Source organism: Hyperolius riggenbachi, chromosome 3 (assembly GCF_040937935.1).
Source record: "Hyperolius riggenbachi isolate aHypRig1 chromosome 3, aHypRig1.pri, whole genome shotgun sequence".
NCBI lineage: Eukaryota > Metazoa > Chordata > Amphibia > Anura > Hyperoliidae > Hyperolius > Hyperolius riggenbachi.
This window is the reverse complement of record NC_090648.1, coordinates 36159035-36177680: the sequence shown is the minus strand read 5'-3', so window position 1 is coordinate 36177680 and position 18646 is coordinate 36159035. Positions and strand designations below refer to the sequence as shown.

The following is an 18646-nucleotide window of genomic DNA, read 5'->3' as shown; positions in this document are numbered from 1 at the left end:
ACTTTGTCACTGGTCACTTTGTCACTTTGTCATTTTGTCACTTTGTCAGTTGTCACTTTGTCACTGGTCACTTTGTCACTTGTCACTGTCATTTTGTCTCTTGTCACTTTGTCACTTGTCACTTCTCACTTTGTCACTTGTCACTTTGTCATTTTGTCACTTGTCACTTTGTCACTTGTCACTTCTCACTTTGTCACTTCTCACTTTGTCATTTTGTCACTTGTCACTTTGTCACTTGTCACTTCTCACTTTGTCACTTGTCACTTTGTCATTTTGTCACTTGTCACTTGTCACTTTGTCATTTTGTCACTTTGTCATTTTGTCACTTTGTCACTTTGTCACTGGTCACTTTGTCACTTGGTCACTTGTCCAGATGATCTCGGTACACCTCCTGAGATTCAAATTCCTGCACACATTGCTCTGGGATTTGGGTGTGATGAATGATGCATCTAACTGGCCACCGGAGGCAATTAAGGCCTTCAAAACATTGAAAGCAGCTTTCTGTTCCGCCCCCATTTTGCGTCATGTTGAGTTGTTGACGTCATGTTCATCCTCGGCCTCGCCTTGCATTTCAGTGCGAGGTGCATTTTCCACAGAAAAAGGTTGTGAATCCGGGCACAACATTTGTGGCTGTTCCATTGACCTTTCACAGGTAGAAGATTGTGGGGGTGGGAATAGCTCCTCCAAATAGCCCATTGTGTCCTGAAAACTACTCATTGCATTGCTTTGCGCACACATTTTTTTGTCCTCATGCAAGGCCTGAGTTGCACCTGAAAGCGTGGCCTTCTCCTCCTGCGCCTCCTCCTGTTCCATCACATCTGCTGCTGCTGGGTTAGCGTTGACGCCCGGTCCCTGTTTATTGAACCTCTTATCTTTATTACATTTATGACTGCATGGCGGTAAAAAGCATGCTATCCGCACGCTTCTTGTCCTCATGCAAGGCCTGGGTTGTTGTGTCTCAAAAAGCATGGCCTTCTCCTCCTGCGCCTGCTCCTGTTCCATCACGTGTGCTGCTGCTGCTGGGTTACCGTTACCGGTCCCTTTTCCTGGAACCTCTTCTCTGTATTACATTTATGACTGCATGGCGACAAAAAGCATGTTACCTGTCCAAAGAAACATGACATTTTCCACATTTAAAAGACAGTTTTTCCTTTGAAACTTTACAATCAATTTTCTCAAAAACTATAAGCTCTTTTTCAAATATTTTTTTTCCTCTTGTACCCACTCCCAAGGTGCACATACCCTGATAATTTGGGGTATGTAGCATGTAAGGAAGCTTTACAAAGCACGAAAGTTCGGGTCCCCATTGACTTCCATTATGTTCGAAGTTCGGGTCGAACACCCGAACATCGCGGCCATGTTCGGCCCGAACCCGAACATCTAGATGTTCGCCCAACACTAGTACACACCTGGCCGCTCACTCTGCTCTTCCAATGAACTTCGCCTGACCGCCCCCCGCATCACCCAGTCCCATGCACGCCTCCAGGACTTCTCAAAAGCTGCTCCAACTCTATGAAACTTCCTACCTCCACCCATTAGGGCAGCCTCCTCCTTCGACATCTTCAAGAAGGCCCTCAAAACTCACCTTTTCACTCTGGCCTACTACCCCTCACAAGTGCTCTAAACCTACAGCTGAACTCTGGTCCCCTGCCTTTCGTGTCCTTATCTCTCCCTCTAGATTGTAAGCCTTTGGGCAGAGTCCTCCTTTTGTGTCCTACCTGGCCATGCACCTCCATTACTGTGCACCCATGCTATGCATCTGAGTGAACCTAACTTGCCTAATCTCCATGCTCCATCCAGTGACTGACTAAGCATTACCTTGTACTAATACTGTGCTGTGTGATCTGGTTTGCATGTATTCCTGTATTGTCTTATTGCTGTATGTCACCCCTAACTATTGTCTGTAACGTAAACTAATCTCCAGCGCTGCATAATATGTTGACGCTTTATAAATACAATATATAAATAAATGCATACATAAATTAATTATAGTACAATACATAATATATTAACTATAGGGCTAGACAATGAGATGCTAATTATTCTTAGGTGCCAGTTTTATGCTAATTTTATGCAAATTTTGCAGCTTAACATTTGAATAATTGCATTCAGCAGCTGCATTAAACATACCTTAAAATAAGATTTAAAATACATACCGTATATTCCGGCGTATAAGACGACTGGGCGTATAAGACGACCCCCCAACTTTTCCAGTTAAAATATAGAGTTTGGGATATACTCGCCGTATAAGACTACCCCTCTTCCAACACACACCAAATAAAAATAAAAATAAATAAATCATGTACTGGTGCTGTGTATGAACAGATACTGGTGCTGTACTGTATGTGTTACCCAGTATATAACAGTATATAGTATATAGTCAATTGACTTGTTGCATTGGTCAGCTCTCCTTGTCTACCTGTTTATCAGAGCGGTATGGAAGAATAGATTGCGCTCCCTCAGCAGGGAGGTCTGAGAGGTGGTAACAGGATAGGGCGTATCACCCGACATCAATGACACCCGGCGTTTAAGACGACCCCCAACTTTTCAGAAGATTTTCAAGGGTTAAAAAGTAGTCTTATACGCAGGAATATACAGTATATATAATTTTCTTTACTTACAGAAATGAGTTTGAAAGAAATGTGAATATTCCTCAGAGGCCCCTGAAAATGCAGCTATTAGTTATACTGTAGGGAGAGACATTAGAGATGCGTGGTAATATATAAAAGGGATATATAAAAGGGATTTGGTATATTTCAACAGACATTGACAGAGACAGGGACACACGATGAGGTACATCTGCTTGCTCTGCATTAAAAAGAATAGAAATAGAAAAGAGCCACATAAACAAAAAAAACAAAAAGGAAAATACTCAGAAAACAGAAAAAAAATTACTTATGTTTTTGGTTTTTTACTGCAAATTTTTGTACTTAAGTTTGGCTACCTTTATGGATTATTTCAACCTTAAAGGATACCAATAGCTAAAAACACAGGGGTGCTGATTCAATAGGTTTTTCTCCTGGAGATGTTTTCTTATATTATCGGAAAAATACAATTCCTTCACCTTGCATATGGGAGGAATCTAAACGGGAGATAAGAAAAGCATACTAAACTTGAGTAAATTCCAGACAACTTTTTTTGTGGAGTTTTTGTCTTATACTGGGGCCTAAAAAGATATTTTATTTTCAGGTTTGAAAACATCTCCTGTGAGAAAACTCAAGGTAAAAAGTTTATTGAATTCATGATGGCTGTCATAACGGACCATCTGTGAAATGGAAGCAAGTAATAACGGCGCCTATTAAAAAGGGCGCCCCATTCAACACAATGCAAATGTTTTCTCTACTAGAGCCAAGTGTATAAAAACGGTGCTACGTTAATATAAAACAACTATATCACTTGTTATCTTATCGATTACAAAAACTAATTATTTAACAAATAATAATTTCTAAAACTGTATAATTGTTTCTAAAACTGTTCCATGTGCTTTCTTAGAAAAAATTGTTTACATTTCAACTTTTTGCAACACAAGGAGCAGCTTCTGCGATTCTCACCCATGTTACAAATTATCATTTTTCAACAAACTTACTTAAACTTTTATATAACAAATAGTTAATTTTACATTTTTGACACCTCAAGTGTCATTTTTTAAAATGTTATGTAAAAACCGTAAACAATCCTATACTAATTTATATTACACAAACAAAATGTGGGATTAAAGTTATGGACCCTTGTAGCCCCCCTCCAATGGTCCCTAACTTTAATTCCCCATTTTGTTTGTGTAATATAAATTAGTATAGGATTGTTTAGCTGGTTATGTAAGATGTCAGGCACCAACACGGTGTTAAGGGTAAGCACCACCAGGGAGGCTTAGGCACCACCAGGGAGGGTTAGGCTTAGGAACCACTGGGGGGTTAAGGTTAGGCACCACCAGGGAGAATTAGGGTTAGGCACCACTGGGGGTTTAAGGTTAGGCACCACCCGGGAGGGTTAGGGTTAGGCCCCACCGGGTTGGTAAGGTTAGGCACCACCAGGGAGGGTTAGGGTTAGGCACCACCTGGGGTGTTAAGTTTAGGCACCACCATGGGGAGGGTTACGTTTAGGCACCACAATGGGGGGTCAAATTAAGGCATCAGCGGGGGGATTAAAGCTAGGTACCCGTAGGGGGGAATTAAGGTAGAACACCAGTAGGGGGTTATTAAGGTTAGGCACCAAAAGGAAGGGTTCTGTGTGAGAGTAGGGAGAGGTTAGGTTATAGTAAAATATTGGTTCATATTAAAGATATTTTACTATATGAATTAAGTAGTACAATATCAGTAAATTAACTGATATTTTATCACTTTAACTGGTGCCCATTTTGCTTAACATCAAAATAGAGGTTACAAAGGAATAATAGAATATCAGTATTATAAACAGTATTTTACGGCATATTCTGGAACCCATTTTACTAAACGATAACTTCAATATCATTTATATCAGGCAAATTTTTTTAACAGTAGCCCTTATCATACGCACGCCTGGAAAAATGCTACCTGCCAGGCTTATTCTCTGGCTAAAACATAAAATAAATTTCTTGCCTAGAACAATTATAGAAAAGTAGAAACCAAGGGCTTTCCTGAATACTACTTGTACTACTTTGGTGACAATACTTTAGCTGGCCATTGACTTACTTTGGTATGATTCAAATGACAAATTTGACAAATGACAAATGATGGCATGGCAAATGGTTATAGCAACAAAAGTGGAATTTAATTGTAATTTCTACAGGATGGCTGGGCTCTGGTAGGAAGAGCACCTTGAAAAAAGTCCATTTGATTTTATTCCATATAAGGAGCAAAAAAAGGCTGTTTTTATCAATATTTTAAAGGGAACTTGAAGTGAGAGGGATCTGTAGGCTGCCATATTTATTTTCTTTAAAACAATGTGAATTGCTGGCTGTCCTGCTGATTGCTGGTCATGTGTCTCTAATACTTTTAGACATAATCTCAAAACAAGCACACAGATCAGCTGATGACTGGATTAGCTACATGTTTGTTTCAGGTGTGTGATTCAAACCCTACTGATGCATTAAAGATCAGCAGGATGTCAGGTAACTGGTATTGTTTAACAGGAAATACATATGAATGGCCTCTATACGTTCACTGCTTTTGACCTCTTTAGACAGAACTGGTTGTGTTGTAAATTCTTGGAATGCTTTGATCTCTCCCTGCTAACAGAAAATACAGAAACTGAAAACAGAAGTCCTCTATTATTGTATAACACTGCCCCCTAGTGACCAGTGGCCATAAATACACATTACATTAGTACTATTCAGTAGAAAACAAATGTAACAAATAAGAAATAAAAAATGTGATATAATACATTTGCCAGGAGCACTTGCCAACCTCTAAATAAAGTGGTTGCTAAAGAGTTAAAGCAGACATAAACAAGTGAAAAACAGTGCTAAAAAATGATTTGTAACAAGTAAAAAAAATGGTTGACTTTATTTAACACATGTGAGAACTCTAAGTTTAATCAGTGTAGGCAGTAGTGTTGGGCGAACATCTAGATGTTCAGGTTCGGGCTGAACAGGCCGAACATGGCCGCGATGTTCGGGTCCGAACATAATGGAAGTCAATGGGGACCCGAACTTTTGTGCTTTGTAAAGCCTCCTTACATGCTACATACCCCAAATTTACAGGGTATGTGCACCTTGGGAGTGGGTACAAGAGGAAAAATTTTTTAGCAAAAAGAGCTTATAGTTTTTGAGAAAATCGATTTTAAAGTTTCAAAGGGAAAACTGTCTTTTAAATGCGGGAAATGTCTGTTTTCTTTGCACAGGTAACATGCTTTTTGTCGGCATGCAGTCATAAATGTAATACATATAAGAGGTTCCAGGAAAAGGGACCGGTAACGCTAACCCAGCAGCAGCACACGTGATGGAACAGGAGGAGGGTGGCGCAGGAGGAGAAGGCCACGCTTTGAGACACAACAACCCAGGCCTTGCATGAGGACAAGAAGCGTGCGGATAGCAATTTGCATTTTGTCGCCATGCAGTCATAAATGTAATACAGATGAGAGGTTCAATAAACAGGGACCGGAAACGCTAACACATCACAGATGTTCATTGTTCATGTTACTTGGTTGGGGTCCGGGAGTGTTGCGTAGTCGTTTCCAATCCAGGATTGATTCATTTTAATTTGAGTCAGACGGTCTGCATTTTCTGTGGAGAGGCGGATACGCCACCGATCTGTGACGATGCCTCCGGCAGCACTGAAACAGCGTTCCGACATAACGCTGGCTGCCGGGCAAGCCAGCACCTCTATTGCGTACATTGCCAGTTTGTGCCAGGTGTCTAGCTTCGATACCCAATAGTTGAAGGGTGCAGATGGATTGTTCAACACAGCTACGCCATCTGACATGTAGTCCTTGACCATCTTCTCCAGGCAATCGGTGTTGGAGGTGGATCTGCACGCTTGCTGTTCTGTGTGCTGCTGCATGGGTGTCAGAAAATTTTCCCACTCCAAGGACACTGCCGATACCATTCCCTTTTGGGCACTAGCTGCGGCTTGTGTTGTTTGCTGCCCTCCTGGTCGTCCTGGGTTTGCGGAAGTCAGTCTGTCGGCGTACAACTGGCTAGAGGAGGGGGAGGATGTCAATCTCCTCTCTAAAGTCTCCACAAGGGCCTTCTGGTATTCTTCCATTTTGACCTGTCTGGCTCTTTCTTCAAGCAGTTTTGGAACATTGTGTTTGTACCGTGGATCCAGAAGGGTATAAACCCAGTAATTGGTGTTGTCCAGAATGCGCACAATGCGTGGGTCGCGTTCAATGCAGTCCTAGGCCGAAGAGGTCATAGCCTAGGGTCACAAAACCTGTTTATTTGGGCAATTTCAATGGTGGCGAGTCTGACGTACATAAATCGCAAGGATAGAAAAACAATGGAGAGCGTCTACTAGCAAATATCACAAAAGTTTATTGAATCAAATGCCCTCCTTGCCGTCATTTTGGGGTAATCCCCCACTATTCGGGAAATTACAGGATCGAGTTGCAATAGATGCCAGTGTTTTGACAAAATCCCTCTCAATTGGTTCCAATGCGTGCCATATTTTGTGATCATTCTGATCGAATCATCAGATTTTTGAAATCTACGCTTTTTACCCCGAATCAGAAGATCGCTTCTTGGTGTGGATTCTGCTCTCTCCTTTGCCTCTTGGAGGACCAGGTCATTATATCCCCTTTGTTTAAACCTAGATGTCATGGCCTCGGCCTCAAGCTGGAAATCACTTTCATTAGAACAATTCCTGCGAATTCGCAGGAATTGGCCTATAGGTATACCCCGCACCTGTGCCGGTGGATGAAAACTCGAGGCATGGAGCAACATGTTTAGCAAAGCAATAATTTGCAATTTAACTGAGGAGGATGCCTGGTGAGCAGTGCAATCGCACCTACAACTATTATAGACTATAAACAGTCATCAAGCGGAAAGTGTCAGTATACTGAGTCAGCTTTACAGTGTGGCAGATTAAGAATCACAGAGGATGTATATTGCAGCATCTGGGCTGTGGATTTAAAGCATTCACCTAACCAAGTCAGATTTGCATTGTGGAGTATCCACTAAGTCTGTCACTAAGTTTGAGTATGATTGCTTTGCTGCTATGTGTGGTTCAGTGTGTATGGTCAGCTGACATCTAGCTATACACGGCCGTGTATTTTAGGGGGGGATAAGGGAGTTTTATGTGACCGCATTTTGATTCAATAAACTTTTGTGATATTTGCTAGTAGACGCTCTCCATTGTTTTTCTATCCTTATGTCCTGTATATGGAAAGCGGCTCCCCTGACAAGGGTATCAGATACTTTTTATATCTTCTTGCGCTCCTCAATTAATGTTTAACCTTGTACATAAATCGCAGCAATGGCCGTTAGCAACGTCTGAATCTCACGAAATGTCTCATGCAGGTAGAAGACATATTGTTAGACTTGGGCTCCAAAGATGGGGTCCCTACATCTCTGCAAACCAGAGTTACAGGGCTCCAAATTTGGTAAAATCCCCCATAGGCTTTCATTGGGCCTCCTATTTACAGTTCCAAAATCTCACATCTTTTCAAAGGGCAATTACTCAGCAGTGGCAAATTTTCTAGCATTGTAGGGACCCTTAGGGGGAACATGACTGGTGAGTTTCGGGCCCCTAGGCCAAAGAGGTCATAGCCTAGGGTCACAAAAACCTGTTTATTTGGGCTATTTCAATGGTAGTGATGGTGACGTACATAAATCGCAGCAATGGCCGTTAGCAAAGTCTGAATCTCACGAAATGTCTCATGCAGGTAGAAGACATATTGTTAGACTTGTATTCCAAAGATGGGGTCCCTACATCTCTGCAAACCAGAGTTACAGGGGTCCAAAATTGGTAAAATCCCCCATAGGATTTCATTGCCTCCCTATTTCACTTTCCAAAATCTCACATCTTTTCAAAGGGCAATGGCTCAGCACTACCAAATTTTCTAGCATTGTAGGGACCCTTAGGGGGAACATGACTGGTGAGTTTCGGGCCCCTAGGCCGAAGAGGTCATAGCCCAGGGTCACAAAAACCTGTTTATTTGGGCTATTTCAATGGTAGTGATGGTGACGTACATAAATCGCAGCAATGGCCGTTAGCAAAGTCTGAATCTCACGAAATGTCTCATGCAGGTAGAAGACATATTGTTAGACTTGTATTCCAAAGATGGGGTCCCTACATCTCTGCAAACCAGAGTTACAGGGGTCCAAAATTGGTAAAATCCCCCATAGGATTTAATTGCCTCCCTATTTCACTTTCCAAAATCTCACATCTTTTCAAAGAGCAATGGCTCAGCAGTACCAAATGTTCTAGCATTGTAGGGACCCTTAGGGGGAACATGACTGGTGGGTTTCAGGCCCCTAGGCCGAAGAGGTCATAGCCTAGGGTCACAAAAACCTGTTTATTTGGGCTATTTCAATGGTAGTGATGGTGACGTACATAAATCGCAGCAATGGCCGTTAGCAAAGTCTGAACCTCACGAAATCTCTCATGCAGGTAGAAGACATATTGTTAGACTTGGATTCCAAAGATGGGGTCCCTACATCTCTGCAAACCAGAGTTACAGGGGTCCAAAATTGGTAAAATCCCCCATAGGATTTCATTGCCTCCCTATTTCACTTTCCAAAATCTTACATCTTTTCAAAGGGCAATGGCTCAGCAGTACCAAATTTTCTAGCATTGTAGGGACCCTTAATGGGAACATGACTGGTGAGTTTCGGGCCCCTAGGCCGAAGAGGTCATAGCCTAGGGTCACAAAAACCTGTTTATTTGGGCTATTTCAATGGTAGTGATGGTGACGTACATAAATCGCAGCAATGGCCGTTAGCAAAGTCTGAATCTCACGAAATGTCTCATGCAGGTAGAAGACATATTGTTAGACTTGGATTCCAAAGATGGGGTCCCTACATCTCTGCAAACCAGAGTTACAGGGGTCCAAAATTGGTAAAATCCCCCATAGGATTTCATTGCCTCCCTATTTCACTTTCCAAAATCTCACATCTTTTCAAAGGGCAATAGCTCAGCAGTACCAAATTTTCTAGCATTCTAGGGACCCTTAGGGGGAACATGACTGGTGAGTTTCGGGCCCCTAGGCCGAAGAGGTCATAGCCTAGGGTCACAAAAACCTGTTTATTTGGGCTATTTCAATGGTAGTGATGGTGACGTACATAAATCGCAGCAATGGCCGTTAGCAAAGTCTGAACCTCACGAAATCTCTCATGCAGGTAGAAGACATATTGTTAGACTTGGATTCCAAAGATGGGGTCCCTACATCTCTGCAAACCAGAGTTACAGGGGTCCAAAATTGGTAAAATCCCCCATAGGATTTCATTGCCTCCCTATTTCACTTTCCAAAATCTTACATCTTTTCAAAGGGCAATGGCTCAGCAGTACCAAATTTTCTAGCATTGTAGGGACCCTTAGGGGGAACATGACTGGTGAGTTTCGGGCCCCTAGGCCGAAGAGGTCATAGCCTAGGGTCACAAAAACCTGTTTATTTGGGCTATTTCAATGGTAGTGATGGTGACGTACATAAATCGCAGCAATGGCCGTTAGCAAAGTCTGAATCTCACGAAATGTCTCATGCAGGTAGAAGACATATTGTTAGACTTGGATTCCAAAGATGGGGTCCCTACATCTCTGCAAACCAGAGTTACAGGGGTCCAAAATTGGTAAAATCCCCCATAGGATTTCATTGCCTCCCTATTTCACTTTCCAAAATCTCACATCTTTTCAAAGGGCAATAGCTCAGCAGTACCAAATTTTCTAGCATTGTAGGGACCCTTAGGGGGAACATGACTGGTAAATTTCGGGCCCCTAGGCCGAAGAGGTCATAGCCTAGGGTCACAAAAACCTGTTTATTTGGGCTATTTCAATGGTAGTGATGGTGACGTACATAAATCGCAGCAATGGCCGTTAGCAAAGTCTGAATCTCACGAAATGTCTCATGCAGGTAGAAGACATATTGTTAGACTTGGATTCCAAAGATGGGGTCCCTACATCTCTGCAAACCAGAGTTACAGGGGTCCAAAATTGGTAAAATCCCCCATAGGATTTCATTGCCTCCCTATTTCACTTTCCAAAATCTCACATCTTTTCAAAGGGCAATGGCTCAGCAGTACCAAATTTTCTAGCATTGTAGGGACCCTTAGGGGGATCATGACTGGTGAGTTTTGCCACTGCTGAGCCATTGCCCTTTGAAATGGTGTGAGATTTTGGAACGGTAAATAGGAGGCCCAATGAAAGCCTATGGGGGATTTTACCAATTTTGGACCCCTGTAACTCTGGTTTGCAGAGATGTAGGGACCCCATCTTTGGAATCCAAGTCTAACAATATGTCTTCTACCTGCATGAGACATTTCGTGAGATTCAGACTTTGCTAACGGCTATTGCTGCGATTTATGTACGTCACCATCACTACCATTGAAATAGCCCAAATAAACAGGTTTTTGTGACCCTAGGCTATGACCTCTTCGGCCTAGGGGCCCGAAACTCACCAGTCATGTTCCCCCTAAGGGTCCCTACAATGCTAGAAAATTTGGTACTGCTGAGCCATTGCCCTTTGAAAAGATGTGAGATTTTGGAAAGTGAAATAGGGAGGCAATGAAATCCTATGGGGGATTTTACCAATTTTGGACCCCTGTAACTCTGGTTTGCAGAGATGTAGGGACCCCATCTTTGGAATCCAAGTCTAACAATATGTCTTCTACCTGCATGAGACATTTCGTGAGATTCAGACTTTGCTAACGGCCATTGCTGCGATTTATGTACGCCACCATCACTACCATTGAAATAGCCCAAATAAACAGGTTTTTGTGACCCTAGGCTATGACCTCTTCGGCCTAGGGGCCCGAAACTCACCAGTCATGTTCCCCCTAAAGGGTCCCTACAATGCTAGAAAATTTGGTACTGCTGAGCCATTGCCCTTTGAAAAGATGTGAGATTTTGGAAAGTGAAATAGGGAGGCAATTAAATCCTATGGGGGATTTTACCAATTTTGGACCCCTGTAACTCTGGTTTGCAGAGATGTAGGGACCCCATCTTTGGAATCCAAGTCTAACAATATGTCTTCTACCTGCATGAGACATTTCGTGAGATTAAGACTTTGCTAACGGCCATTGCTGCGATTTATGTACGCCACCATCACTACCATTGAAATAGCCCAAATAAACAGGTTTTTGTGACCCTAGGCTATGATCTCTTCGGCCTAGGGGCCCGAAACTCACCAGTCATGTTCCCCCTAAGGGTCCCTACAATGCTAGAAAATTTGGTACTGCTGAGCCATTGCCCTTTGAAAAGATGTGAGATTTTGGAAAGTGAAATAGGGAGGCAATGAAATCCTATGGGGGATTTTACCAATTTTGGACCCCTGTAACTCTGGTTTGCAGAGATGTAGGGACCCCATCTTTGGAATACAAGTCTAACAATATGTCTTCTACCTGCATGAGACATTTCGTGAGATTCAGACTTTGCTAACGGCCATTGCTGCGATTTATGTACGTCACCATCACTACCATTGAAATAGCCCAAATAAACAGGTTTTTGTGACCCTAGGCTATGACCTCTTTGGCCTAGGGGCCCGAAACTCACCAGTCATGTTCCCCCTAAGGGTCCCTACAATGCTAGAAAATTTGCCACTGCTGAGTAATTGCCCTTTGAAAAGATGTGAGATTTTGGAACTGTAAATAGGAGGCCCAATGAAAGCCTATGGGTGATTTTACCAAATTTGGAGCCCTGTAACTCTGGTTTGCAGAGATGTAGGGAACCCATCTTTGGAGCCCAAGTCTAACAATATGTCTTCTACCTGCATGAGACATTTCGTGAGATTCAGACGTTGCTAACGGCCATTGCTGCGATTTATGTACGTCAGACTCGCCACCATTGAAATTGCCCAAATAAACAGGTTTTGTGACCCTAGGCTATGACCTCTTCGGCCTAGGACTGCATTGAACGCGACCCACGCATTGTGCGCATTCTGGACAACACCAATTACTGGGTTTATACCCTTCTGGATCCACGGTACAAACACAATGTTCCAAAACTGCTTGAAGAAAGAGCCAGACAGGTCAAAATGGAAGAATACCAGCAGGCCCTTGTGGAGACTTTAGAGAGGAGATTGACATCCTCCCCCTCCTCTAGCCAGTTGTACGCCGACAGACTGACTTCCGCAAACCCAGGACGACCAGGAGGGCAGCAAACAACACAAGCTGCAGCTAGTGCCCAAAAGGGAATGGTATCGGCAGTGTCCTTGGAGTGGGAAAATTTTCTGACACCCATGCAGCAGCACACAGAACAGCAAGCGTGCAGATCCACCTCCAACACCGATCGCCTGGAGAAGATGGTCAAGGACTACATGTAAGATGGCGTAGCTGTGTTGAACAATCCATCTGCACCCTTCAACTATTGGGTATCGAAGCTAGACACCTGGCACAAACTGGGAATGTACGCAATAGAGGTGCTGGCTTGCCCGGCAGCCAGCGTTATGTCGGAACGCTGTTTCAGTGCTGCCGGAGGCATCGTCACAGATCGGCGGCGTATCCGCCTCTCCACAGAAAATGCAGACCGTCTGACTCAAATTAAAATGAATCAATCCTGGATTGGAAACGACTACGCAACACTCCCGGACCCCAACCAAGTAACATGAACAATGAACATCTGTGATGTGTTAGCGTTTCCGGTCCCTGTTTATTGAACCTCTCATCTGTATTACATTTATGACTGCATGGCGACAAAATGCAAATTGCTATCCGCACGCTTCTTGTCCTCATGCAAGGCCTGGGTTGTTGTGTCTCAAAGCGTGGCCTTCTCCTCCTGCGCCACCCTCCTCCTGTTCCATCACGTGTGCTGCTGCTGGGTTAGCGTTACCGGTCCCTTTTCCTGGAACCTCTTATATGTATTACATTTATGACTGCATGCCGACAAAAAGCATGTTACCTGTGCAAAGAAAACAGACATTTCCCGCATTTAAAAGACAGTTTTCCCTTTGAAACTTTAAAATCGATTTTCTCAAAAACTATAAGCTCTTTTTGCTAAAAAAAATTTTCCTCTTGTACCCACTCCCAAGGTGCACATACCCTGTAAATTTGGGTCCCCATTGACTTCCATTATGTTCGGAGTTCGGCCATGTTCGGCCCGAACCCGAACATCTAGATGTTCGCCCAACACTACACGTGACCCGTTCGGCCAATCACAGCGCTAGCCGAACGTTCGGGTAACGTTCGGCCATGCGCTCTTAGTTCGGCCATATGGCCGAACAGTTTGGCCGAACACCATCAGGTGTTCGGCCGAACCCGAACATCACCCGAACAGGGTGATGTTCTGCAGAACCCGAACAGTGGCGAACACTGTTCGCCCAACACTAGTAGGCAGATCATCTTGACCAAGTCTCCCTTCCTCTTATTATAGAGCTACAACTCATTTCTATAAATCTCTGTGGCATCTGGTCATCCAGTATCTCATTCCAGCTTCCAGCAGCTGCCCTCTAGGATGCAGACTGGGCCTTTCAAACCTTTCATTGATTTTTAAACCTGGAGACCTGTTATTAGGAGCCATAGTCCCCTTCCACACGGACAGGGCCACCCCCACGATTACTTTTACAGAGATGCCTCCACAAGACGTCTGTACCTGGTAAGTGTTTTTTAGTACTGTCTATCTTCTAGTTATCATGAATTAGTGTTGATTTGCATATGGAAATAAAAAAAAGTAAGTTCTCTAAAAGTGGTTAAGCTAGCGATAAGCATATAAACTTTCCTATCCTCCTCTTCAAAAGTGTAATGGTTAAGGGCTCTGCCTCTGACACAGGAGACCTGGGTACGAATCTCAGCCCTGCCTGTTCAGTAAGCTGACACCGATTCGGTAGGAGACCTTAGGCAAGTCTCCCTTACACTGCTACAGCCTATAGAGCATGTCCTAGTGACTGCAGCTCTGGTGCTTTGAGTCTGCCAGGAGAAAAGTGTGATATAAATGTTATTTGTCTTGTCTCACCCACCATTTAAACTCCCCCCCCCCCCCATATAAACTTTGCCTCTCTCCCCCTTGCACCTCTCCTTCCTCCAAATGTAGGTTGTAGGAGAGCAACTATATTCATGGCCTGTCACTTTGCTGAAACGCAAGAGTGTAACTACAAATCATGGAGCTCCACCATGGTCACACCCTTTCCCTTGCCAACCCTTGGTGACCCTCACAGCCTGGTGGTGATGGTCATAAAACATGTGTGGACATCTTAATCTTCACACCTATAACAAGTATGGTCACAAAACCACCTGCTCTGAAGGATGGACCTCTCTATCAGAGGGAGTGAAACAGTATTTGAGGACCCCTTACAGCTCTGGGCTCCCTGCGGTCAAAGCAACTGTTCCCCTCTAGTAACACCCCTGCTGCAAAGTAACTGGAGAAGGTCAGTGAAATATGAGATAAGCAAATGTTTGGACTTGCTTGCAGATGGAATGTGGCTTTGGAGTGGGCCAATCAAAAACAGGGGAGTGCATTTGAATAGCCCAATTCCAAGTTCTTTACAAATTTGCATTACATTTTCTGGGCTAGTCAGAAAACTCGCATCTCACTGACCATCTCAACAAATGTTGAGCCGCTTTATTGCAACGTTCAAAGTGGACCTGAACACTTGAACGGGACACAAGGAAAACAGAGAGAAATGCACCCTATGTGTTTTTAGAGAGAAGAGCCTGTCTAATCCCCCATCATCTTCAAGTCATCACAAGTTTAATTTGATCTCGCAGCTTTGTCAGCACAGAAAATCGACAGTCTCGGCAGACACAATAATATATAAACACAGGATGTTAACCCTTTGCCTGCTTCCATGAAAGCAGGAAGTAGACGCAATGCAGACTTATTGAAAGAGTTCTGTAAGCTGTAAAAAAAGATTTTTTTTTTCTTTAACAAAATGTTTAGCCTTATTTCTTCTATCCTATAAGTACCTATACCTGTTCTAATGTGGTCTGTGTTACTGCAGCCTTTTCTAGTTGCACTGTGGCTGTGTTATCTCTGTTATATGATGTAATCTTTTCTCTTCTGTCGGCTGAGGCTGGAATGTGTGGTATGTGCTGCACTGCTTGTCATTGGCAGAAGCTATACACACCCTCTCCAAGTTCTGTATGAGTCAGAGACTGAGCTACTCTCAAGCCTATCACACTCTAGTTAGAAGCCATGTCTTTTGTTTGTAAACACTGATCCTGAGGAAGATGGCCGTCAGCCATTGAAACATGTCGATCTAAAAGGAGTTTTGAGCAAGCTGATAGAGAAGCTACCAGTGTGGACACTCTTGCATTATCCACGGGCTGCTAAAACGAGCCTGGAGACTGACAGCCGCGTTGGAAAGCAAGGTGGAACGCAATAAACTCCAGGGGGAAGTGACGTCACTCCCAGTCAACCACTTGCCCGGAAGCTGAAGGCAGAGCTGATTTCACCGCTACTGTACTACTGGAACTACGCGGATACAGTTACGCATAGGAAGCGGACGTACTGCACTCTGAGTGGGGGACTTAGTGTGAGGCTACCGGCTGGAGCCCGCATGGAGATAATCAATAACTGTTAGAAGACACGTGAGTAACCTTATGAAAAACGCAACTAAGCACTGCTATTGCAAGCACTCCTAACAAAAGCTGTTTGGCAGCTCTATTAGAGTGGCAGACTATAGTGTTACAGCAGACTATAGTGCTACACAGAACTTGTGAGGGCAATTTTTGAGCAGAAGAGATCTATATTTGTATACATTTTCTCTTATATAGGTTATTTTTATCATTTTTTGTCTCTTTTGGATCAGGTGGCTCCATTGTGTGCAAGCTGTGAGTGATTTATGCATGTGAGAACACGGCATAGGAGAGTGCATACCTAATAATAGTATGAAATATGTGAGTGAATGTTGTTGGTTTGAAATATTCAGATGACCATTGTTTTAATTGTGAGCAAGCCTGGCATTTTTATCAGACCTTAATATTTATGTGAAATTGTACTTTTAATAAACAAATTTATATACCTAGAAAAATTGACGTTATCCTATCATATATATATTGGATGGTGTGCATAATAACTATACATCCCGGAATAATCCAGCCAGTGGTGGCTGGATAGTGTAGTGGTTGAGGGCTCTGCCTTTGACACAGGCAACCAGTGTTCGAGTCTCAGCTCTGCCTGTTCGTAGCGCCATCTTCTGTATTAACTTTTTTTACTGCCTAAAAATGGCAATTACAAGCCAGGATTGCAGCAGGGAGTGGCAGAAACAGCACAGAAGGGCCCAGGAGAACATAATGAATAGAATGGTATGCTTTTTATTGTAAGAATTTGAGTACAGATTCTCTTTAAAGGTTATTATCAGTGGTGCTCAGCAGAGCTCGAATATTCGAGTAGCTCGAATATTTGAGCTCTTTTTTCAGCTATTCGAGCTCGAATACCGAGCTCGAATAGCTGCAGCTACTCGAATGGGCTATTCGAGTGAACTCGAATAGCCCATTCACTATTCGAGCTATTCGAGCTAACAGCGCTATTCGAGCTCGAATACCGAGCTCGAATAGCGTCATAGCCCAGATTGATGTCCTTAGAGCCAATCAGAGGGCTCCCAGGCCCTCTGACGGCAGCCAATCACAGAGGGGGACCCTGGCCAGCCCCTACCCTATAAATAGCGGCCGCCATGTTCCGTTTTTCCGTCCTTGCCTGACTTTGTACAGAGAGAGATCTGCTCCTTTGTGCTTTGGCTTAGCAAGAGCTTTATTGTGGTCAATTACCTAGCGTTTTTGCTCACATACACCTCCTATACACACCTATATTGTTGTTAGTTAGATAGACATTGTATTTTAGTTAGTAGCTTGTGTTACATAGAGACAGACACAGCTGCTGCAGGCAAGCTTACACTGCTTTAGGCCTCAGGGCCTTGCCTGTGTGGGCAGCTGTCCTCCTGTGACTGTCCTCTGTTAGTTTATTATACCAGTGTTTCTGCTGCCCTACCTTTACTACCGAGTTATTGTATTTTGTAGTAACTGTACTAGGACACTCACTGTCACTGTTTGTTCATAGCTCCTGCGTGTGTGCGTGCACAGTACACACACTCTATTTCCTTCTGATTACTATTGATTATTGTAATTTCTAGTTGTACTTACTAACTACTTACTACTAGGGACACTCAGTCACTGTTCATAGGCTAGCTCCTGCGCCGCGTGTGTGTGTGCATGCACTGTCAGTACACACACTCTATTTCCTTCTGATTACTACTGATTATTGCAATTTCTAGTTGTACACTTACTTACTACTTACTACTAGGGACACTCAGTCACTGTTCATAGGCTAGCTCCTGCGTGTGTGTGTGCGTGCACTCAGTACACACACTCTATTTCCTTCTGATTACTATTGATTATTGTAATTTCTAGTTGTACACTTACTTACTACTTACTACTAGGGACACTCAGTCACTGTTCATAGGCTAGCTCCTGCGTGTGTGTGTGCGTGCACTGTCTGTACAGTACACACACTCTATTTCCTTCTGATTACTATTGATTATTGTAATTTCTAGTTGTACTTACTAGTAACTACTTACTACTAGGGACACTCAGTCACTGTTCATAGGCTAGCTCCTGCGCTGCGTGTGTGTGTGCGTGCACTGTCAATACACACACTCTATTTCCTTCTGATTACTACTGATTATTGTAATTTCTAGTTGTACACTTACTTACTACTTACTACTAGGGACACTCAGTCACTGTTCATAGGCTAGCTCCTGCGTGTGTGTGTGCGTGCACTCAGTACACACACACACTCTATTTCCTTCTACTTAATCTGATTACTACTGATTATTGTATTTTCTAGTTAGTGTACTAGGGGACACACTCACTGTTCACTGTTCACACTTATACTGATTACTGAATTATTGTATTTTGTATTAGTACTGTACTAGTAATCACTTAGCGATCTAATCACTTAGTGATTAGTGTCACCTCACCCACCAACCCACTCCATTAAAGTTCCCACTTTTTCACCTGCCCTTTTAAAAAACGTTTTGTTTACGCCCAAAACATCAAAGATGTCTGGAAGTGGCAGCCAGCGCGGTTTGGGCAAGGGGAAGGGCAGCAAGGGAATCAAGAGGAGAGGGAGCAGCATTGTGGCAAGCCGCG

General features: G+C 43.3%; 1 protein-coding gene across 1 annotated transcript in view; it reads left to right on the top strand.

The window, feature by feature from the left end:
* The window catches only part of LOC137562023 (extracellular calcium-sensing receptor-like), a 45375-nt gene that overhangs the window by 8397 nt on the left and 18332 nt on the right, over positions 1–18646 (top strand). Inside the window, exon 2 of the mRNA XM_068273366.1 lies at positions 13935–14156. Within this exon, the coding sequence (XP_068129467.1) occupies positions 14131–14156 (26 nt within the window). The 5' untranslated portion in view covers positions 13935–14130. The remainder of the gene's footprint in view (positions 1–13934; positions 14157–18646) is intronic.